The following is an 8,578-nucleotide window of genomic DNA, read 5'->3' on the forward strand; positions in this document are numbered from 1 at the left end:
TTCGCACTTTTCGCTGAAGAGCATCTATATCTGTTTTTGTCCACTTAACAATACCAAAAGAGTAGCTAAGCGCGGAAGATGCGTAGGTGTTTAGTGCCTTAAACAAATTTCTACTGTTAAGGTGTGAGCGAAGCAGCTGTTTTACCCTTCGTATAAACTCAGTAGTTATCTCTGTTTTCATTTGTTTATGGTCAATTTTCCGCGCCTGCTTTACTCCAAGATATTTATACATATCGTTTTCACCCATGGCCTCGATGTTCTGGCCATTTTGCATATCGAATCCTCCGGGCTGTACTCTTCCTCTGACTATATTTAAAATACGGCACTTGTCTAGTCCAAAGTGCATACTAATATCATTAGAAAAAGTTTCTACAGTTTTTAGCATCTCGTCGAGTTGGTCTCGAGTGGAAGCCATTAATTTCAAATCATCCATGTACAATAAATGATTAAGCTTCGCCACCACATTGTTGTTATTTTTGATGCTAAAACCTGCATCTGTGGAGTTCAATAGCTGAGATAGTGGGTTCATAGCTAGACAGAACCACAGAGGACTCAACGAATCTCCTTGAAACAGGCCCCGGCTGATTGCGATATTTTCAGTTTCGATGTTACTTTCACCAGGTATTTGAAGGTGAATTCTAGTTTTCCACTCTGTCATTATATGTTGTAAAAAGGTCACTATATTATCATCGACTTTATATATTCTCAATATATCTATAAGCCATTCATGCGGCACTGAATCAAAGGCCTTCTTGTAATCAATAAAAGCAGTAAATAGGTTCCTCTTTTTGGAATATGCTTGATTAGAAATGACTGAGTCGATGATAAGTTGTTCTTTGCAACCCATGGAACCCTTAGCGCATCCTTTCTGTTGAGGCTCTATGATATTGTTCAGAGCACAGTGTTGGTAGATACGCCGGGCTACACAGGATGTGACCAATTTATACAAAGTTGGAAGACAAGTAATTGGGCGATATTTTGCTGGATCTTGGGTGTTATTTTGATCCTTCGGTATTAAATAAGTGGTTCCCTGAGTTAGGAATGATGGTATATCCTGCGGATTAGAAATAACATGATTAATTAGTGTTGATAAGCATTCATGAGTACTCCAAAACTTCTTGAGCCAAAAGTTTTGAACTCCGTCTGGTCCAGGAGATTTCCAGTTATGAAGCTCTTTGATGATATTTGAGACTTCTTCAGTGGTGAAGGGTTCGTAGAGAGTAGTAGTGTAGTGTTGGCAGTTCTGTGCCGTATCTTCTATCCATCCAGCATTGTTGTTAAGAGAAGCTGGTGTGGAAAGTTGATTTCCCCAAAACTCATGAATTTCTTCTTGGCTTGGGTAAGACTTATCGAGATTGTCTACGGTGGAATTGAGTTTTCGATAGAACGCCTTCTCAGCAGTCTCAAAAATGGCATTGTCGGATTTTCGGTTGTTACTCACTGTGTACCTTCTTAGTCGTCCTGAATAAACTGAGAGTCTTTGTTTTAATGTATCTAGGCACTGTTGGGCTGTGTTGTTTTCTGGATCGAATCTTGAGTGTCTGGGAGTATTCCGTATTATTTCTTCAGCTCTTCTGATGACTCTTGTACTTCTTACACCTCGTATATATTCTGTGACTTGACCAATATCCCTACGTAGTAATTCAATCTTTCCGAGCAGTCTTTTTTCCCAGGGTGCAATTCTGCTACCAGTCCTTCCGTTATTAGTACCCCGTCGTGTTCTGATCTTAATGCCCATTACATTAGCAATTGCTGTTGCTGCACAGTAGATTAGCATGTGCAGATACTCTAATGTGTGGGCTTCTACGACATAATTGGGTAGGACTTCAGTGTTCACAATTTGTAACAGCACACCTAGTCTCTTACAAGAGTTTATTCGTGGTAGCGGTGGTCTGCTAAGTGGGTTTGTTCCATTAAACTCTTGTACAGCACGTGCCATTTCGCTTACTAGGTTATCATGTAGCTCGTTGTTTTCCTGCTCTGTATTGTCAGGTTGAGTTTCTTGTATGGCAAGCTCAGGAATCTGCTCATGAACTTCATTGGGGACTTGATCTTCAATTACAACATTGTTATGAATCTCCCGTTCGACTTCGCTTCTGATGGTATTGCGTCTAGTCTCTGGGATAAGGTTGTTTCTTATAATTACCCGGTATTGGTCTGATACTCGTTGCTCCGATACTTGAATATCTGGGTACGTCCTGCAAAATTCGGCATACAGCTGTTGTCGGTAGCCGATTGTTTCTTGACCGAGGTTTGTCACCTTGTAGTAGAAGCGCAAAATATTTTCATTAATGGACACAGTCCATTTCATGCGCTGCCTCGGTCGTCCCGCTTGAGTGAGCGCCGGCTGATGATCCAGCGCAGCACCTTCGGCGGGTGGAGCTCTTGTTGTTGTTTGGCTCGCTTGTGGTTGTGGTTGTGGTTGGGCTGTAGCTGATTGTATGACAGGGGCCCGCCTCCTCAACACCCTGCCACCGACGTCCCGCATGCTGTCACGTCCAGCGCCGGCTCCAGACGTGCCCTGGCGATCCCCAGGCAGCGATCCTAAACATAAATTATTATTCTCCATTCTCATGGGTATGCATTTTATACCTACTGCCAGGTGTCAGTTTTTGTTCCACGGCAAGTATCCCTGCTACTCTCTGGGTATTGGCGCTACGAATACCCAGAAAGCATCCCCCATTCGCAGGGGGCCGCGCCTGATAGAAGAACTGACAAAAAACTCCCACAGGTTATTATTATTATTATTATCCAGATTTAGCCATACGGCTCACACTCCCTCTAAGGGGAAAATTGACTCATCCCAGATACCTACGGTATCAAAAGGATTGAGCTCTGGTGGGACTCTTTCCGTGTTATCGAGCCCTAGGTGACTTGGAATGCAGGTGTATCTCCCAAAAATTTTCGTACACTTCTGGCCGTCGCAAGTAGTACAGCTTTCTGCATGGTCTTATAAAGATGTTCATTGAGACCCAGCTTTTTTATGCTTTCGAGGAGGGTCTTCGGAACGACTCCAGTAGTAGATATAACAATAGGTATCGTCTGGGTACTTTGCATTCTCCATTGTCTCCGTATTTGAATTTCCAGATCTCTATACTTGGCGATCTTTTCTGTAAATTTACTACGTAGATTATTGTTGTTAGGTATCGCCACATCAATTAGTGTTGTTTGTCTTGTTAATTTATTAACTAGTACGAGATCTGGTCTATTATGTGCCACTGTTTGGTCTGTAAGCACACTGCGGTCCCAGTATAGCTTGTAGTTGCCATCCTCAAGCATACTCTCAGGAACGTATTGATAATATGGGAGATGGTCCGTTTGGAGAAGTCCCAACTTGTTAGCTATCTCTTGATGAAGGATTTTTCCCACTGCGTCATGCCGTTCCTTATATTCAGTTGCAGCAAATGCTTGGCAGCCCCCTGTAATATGTTGGATGGTTTCTTGGGCTTGACATCCATATCGGCATCTGTCGTTTTGAACCTGGGGGTCTTTGACGATATATTTCAGGTAATTTCTGGTTGGTATAACCTGATCCTGAATGGCCAGTAATGAACCCTCCGTTTCAAGGAACATCTTTCCTGATGTCAACCAATAGTTCGACGCTGTATTGTCGACATAGTCTTGGCTGACCTCATTGGGATGTCGCCCGTGCAGAGGTTTACCCATCCAGGCGCGCAGTTTTTCGTCCTTAGTAAGGTGGTTTAAGCGCATTTCTGGTTCCCTCAGTTTGATCGGTGTTGTGTCATCTACTGCGCAAATGGCGCGGTGTAGAGTAGATGTCTCAGCCTGCATCTGAAAATAAGTTCTTAAATTAGCAATTTGTTTATCTAATTGCTCACCTATATCCATAAGCCCTCTTCCTCCTAAATACCGGGGTAATGTCGTTCGTTCTACTGCACTTTTAGGGTGGTGTTTTTGTGCCTTTGTGAGGTGTGTTCGTACTTTTCGCTGAAGATTTTCTACATCCGTTTTTGTCCACTTAACAATACCAAATGAATAGCTAAGCGCGGAACAAGCGTAGGTGTTTAGTGCCTTAAACAAATTTTTACTGTTAAGCTGTGAACGAAGCAGCTGTTTTACCCTTCTTATAAACTCAGTAGTTATCTCAGTTTTCATTTGCTTATGGTCAATCTTCCGCGCCTGCTTTACTCCAAGATATTTGTACATATCGTTGTCGCCCATGGCCTCGATGTTCTGGCCATTTTGCATATCGAATCCACCGGGCTGTACCTTTCCTCTGACTATATTCAAAACACGGCACTTGTCTAGACCGAACTGCATACTAATATCATTAGAGAATGTTTCTACAGTTTTTAGCAGCTCTTCTAGGTGTTCTCGAGTGGAAGCCATTAATTTCAAATCATCCATATACAACAGATGATTGAGCTTCGCTACCACAGTATTATTGCTTTTAATGCTAAAACCTGAGTCAGTGGAGTTTAATAGCTGGGAAAGGGGGTTCAAAGCTAAACAGAACCACAATGGACTCAACGAGTCTCCTTGAAATAGGCCCCGGTTGATTGCGATATTTTCGGTTTCGATATTGTTTTCACCAGGTATTTGGAGGTGAATTTTAGTCTTCCAATCTCTCATTATATGCCTTAAAAAGGTCACTATGTTATCATCGACTTTGTATATTTTCAATATATCGATTAGCCATTCATGCGGTACTGAATCAAAGGCCTTTTTATAGTCAATAAAAGCAGTAAAAAGGTTCCTTTTTTTAGTGAATGCCTGGTTAGAAATGACTGAGTCGATGATAAGCTGTTCTTTGCAACCCATGGAACCCTTAGCGCATCCTTTCTGTTGAGGCTCTATGATATTGTTTAGAGCACAATGTTGGTAGATACGCCGGGTTACACAGGATGTGACCAATTTATACAAAGTTGGAAGACAAGTAATTGGGCGGTACTTGGATGGATCTTGGGTGTTATTTTGATCCTTGGATATTAAATAAGTAGTTCCCTGAGTTAGAAATGATGGTAATTCCTGCGGATTAGAAATAACATGATTAATTAATGTTGATAAGCACTCATGAATACTCCAAAACTTTTTAAGCCAGAAGTTCTGGACTCCGTCTGGTCCAGGAGATTTCCAGTTATGAAGCTCTTTGATGACATTTGAGACTTCTTCAGTCGTGAATGGTTCGTAGTTAGCAGTGACGTAGTGGTGACAGTTGTGCGTCGTATCTTCTATCCAGCCAGCATTGTTGTTAAAAACAGCTGGTGTGGAAAGTTGATTTCCCCAAAACTCATGAATTTCTTCTTGGCTTGGGTAAGACTTGTCGACACTTTCTACGGTGGAATTGAGTTTTCGGTAGAACGCCTTCTCAGAGTTCTCAAAAAGTGCATTGTCACATTTTCGGTTGTTACTAACTTTATACCTTCTTAATCGTCCTGAATAGACGGAGAGTTTTTGTTTTAATGTATCCAGACACTGTTGGGCTGTGTTATTTTCTGGATCGTATCTCGAGTGTCTTGCAGTGCTCCGCATTATTTCTTCAGCTCTCTTAATGACCTTTCTACTTGTTACACCTCTTACATATTCTGTAACTTGACCAATATCCCTACGCAATAATTCAATTTTTCCGAGAAGTCTTTTTTCCCAGGGTGCAGTTCTGTTACCAGTCCTTCCGTTATTAGTACCCCGTCGTGTTCTGATCTTAACGCCCATTACATTAGCAATTGCTGTTGCTGCACAGTAGATTAGCATATGCAGATATTCCAATGTGTGGGCTTCTACGGCATAATTGGGTAGGACTTCAGTGTTCACAATTTGTAACAGCGCACCTAGTTTCTTACAAGAGTTTATTCGTGGTAGCGGTGGTCTGCTAAGTGGATTTGTTCCATTAAACTCTTGTACGGCACGCGCCATTTCGTTTGCTAGACTATCGCGCAACTCGTTGTTTTCCTGCTGTGTATTGTCAGGTTGAGTTTCTGGTATGGGAATCTCAGGGATCTGCTCATCAAGGATTTCATTAGGGACTTGATCTAAAACTAGCCCTTGGTTGTTAATCTCCCGTTCGACTTCGCTTTTGATCGTATTGCGTCTAGCCTCTGGGATAAGGTTGTTTCTTATGATTACCCGGTATTGATCTGATACTCTTTGCTCCGATACTTGAATATCTGGGTACTCCCCGCAAAATTCGGCATACAGCTGTTGTCTGTAGCCGATCGTTTCTTGACCGAAGTTTGTCACCTTATAATAGGAGCGCAAAATGCTTTCGTTAATGGACACAGTCCATTTCATGCGCTGCCTCGGTCGTCCCGCTTGAGTGAGCGCCGGCTGATGTTCCAGCGCAGCACCTTCAGCGGGTGGAGCTCTTGCTGTTGTTTGGCTCGCTTGTGGTTGTTGTTGTTGTTGGGCTGTAGCTGATTGTATGACAGGGGCCCGCCTCCTCAACACCCTGCCACCGACGTCCCGCATGCTGTCACGTCCAGCGCCGGCTCCAGACGTGCCCTGGCGATCCCCAGGCAGCGATCCTAAACATAAATTATTATTCTCCATTCTCATGGGTGTGCATTTTATACCTACTGCCAGGTGTCGGTTTTTGTTCCACGGCAAGTATTCCTGCTACTCTCTGGGTACTGGCGCTACGAATACCCAGAAAGCATCCCCCATTCGCAGGGGGCCGGGCCTGATAGAAGAACTGACAAAAAACTCCCACAGGTTATTATTATTATTATTATCCCAGATTTAGCCATACGGCTCACACTCCCTCTAAGGGGAAAATTGACTCATCCCAGATACCTACGGTATCAAAAGGATTGAGCTCTGGTGGGACTCTTTCCGTGTTATCGAGCCCTAGGTGACTTGGAATGCAGGTGTATCTCCCAAAAATTTTCGTACACTTCTGGCCGTCGCAAGTAGTACAGCTTTCTGCATGGTCTTATAAAGATGTTCATTGAGACCCAGCTTTTTTATGCTTTCGAGGAGGGTCTTCGGAATGACTCCAGTAGTAGATATAACAATAGGTATCGTCTGGGTACTTTGCATTCTCCATTGTCTCCGTATTTGAATTTCCAGATCTCTATACTTGGCGATCTTTTCAGTAAATTTACTACGTAGATTATTGTTGTTAGGTATCGCCACATCAATTAGTGTTGTTTGTCTTGTTAATTTATTAACTAGTACGAGATCTGGTCTATTATGTGCCACTGTTTGGTCTGTGAGCACACTGCGGTCCCAGTATAGCTTGTAGTTGCCATCCTCAAGCATACTCTCAGGAACGTATTGATAATATGGGAGATGGTCCGTTTGGAGAAGTCCCAACTTGTTAGCTATCTCTTGATGAAGGATTTTTCCCACTGCGTCATGCCGTTCCTTATATTCAGTTGCAGCAAATGCCTGGCAGCCCCCTATAATATGTTGGATGGTTTCTTGGGCTTGACATCCATATCGGCATCTGTCGTTTTGAACCTGAGGGTCTTTGACGATATATTTCAGGTAATTTCTGGTTGGTATAACCTGATCCTGAATGGCCAGTAATGAACCCTCCGTTTCAGGGAACATCTTTCCTGATGTCAACCAATAGTTCGACGCTGTATTGTCGACATAGTCTTGGCTGACCTCATTGGGATGTCGCCCGTGCAGAGGTTTACCCATCCAGGCGCGCAGTTTTTCGTCCTTAGTAAGGTGGTTTAAGCGCATTTCTGGTTCCCTCAGTTTGATCGGTGTTGTGTCATCTACTGCGCAAATTGCGCGGTGTAGAGTAGATGTCTCAGCCTGCATCTGAAAATAAGTTCTTAAATTAGCAATTTGTTTATCTAATTGCTCACCTATATCCATAAGTCCTCTTCCTCCTAAATACCGGGGTAATGTCGTTCGTTCTAATGCACTTTTAGGGTGATGTTTTTGTGCCTTTGTGAGGTGTGTTCGTACTTTTCGCTGAAGATTTTCTATATCCGTTTTTGTCCACTTAACAATACCAAATGAATAGCTAAGCGCGGAACAAGCGTAGGTGTTTAGTGCCTTAAACAAATTTTTACTGTTAAGCTGTGAACGAAGCAGCTGTTTTACCCTTCTTATAAACTCAGTAGTTATCTCAGTTTTCATTTGCTTATGGTCAATTTTCCGCGCCTGCTTTACTCCAAGGTATTTGTACATATTGTTGTCGCCCATAGCCTCGATGTTCTGGCCATTTTGCATATCGAATCCACCGGGCTGTACCTTTCCTCTGACTATATTCAAAACACGGCACTTGTCTAGACCGAACTGCATACTAATATCATTAGAGAATGTTTCTACAGTTTTTAGCATCTCTTCTAGGTTTTCCCGAGTGGAAGCCATTAATTTCAAATCATCCATATACAACAGATGATTGAGCTTCGCTACCACAGTATTATTGCTTTTAATGCTAAAACCTGAATCAGTGGAGTTTAATAGCTGGGAAAGGGGGTTTAAAGCTAAACAGAACCACAGTGGACTCAACGAGTCTCCTTGAAATAGGCCCCGGTTGATTGCGATATTTTCGGTTTCGATATTGTTTTCACCAGGTATTTGGAGGTGAATTTTAGTCTTCCAATCTCTCATTATATGCCTTAAAAAGGTCACTATGTTATCATCGACTTTGTATATT

At 42.7% G+C, this 8,578-nt stretch overlaps 1 protein-coding gene across 1 annotated transcript; it reads right to left on the bottom strand.

Moving 5' to 3' along the window:
* Window positions 1-2,724: 2,724 nt before the first annotated feature.
* Window positions 2,725-7,499, bottom strand: LOC126879436 (uncharacterized). Its single transcript, XM_050642448.1, has 2 exons — window positions 7,420-7,499; window positions 2,725-3,480 (listed from the first exon to the last, which is right to left on the bottom strand). Exon 2 carries the CDS (start codon window positions 3,277-3,279, stop codon window positions 2,866-2,868), a length of 414 nt encoding a protein of 137 aa, XP_050498405.1. The 5' UTR covers window positions 3,280-3,480; window positions 7,420-7,499; the 3' UTR covers window positions 2,725-2,865.
* Window positions 7,500-8,578: the final 1,079 nt, after the last annotated feature.

Source organism: Diabrotica virgifera, chromosome 2, assembly GCF_917563875.1.
Source record: "Diabrotica virgifera virgifera chromosome 2, PGI_DIABVI_V3a".
Lineage (NCBI taxonomy): Eukaryota > Metazoa > Arthropoda > Insecta > Coleoptera > Chrysomelidae > Diabrotica > Diabrotica virgifera.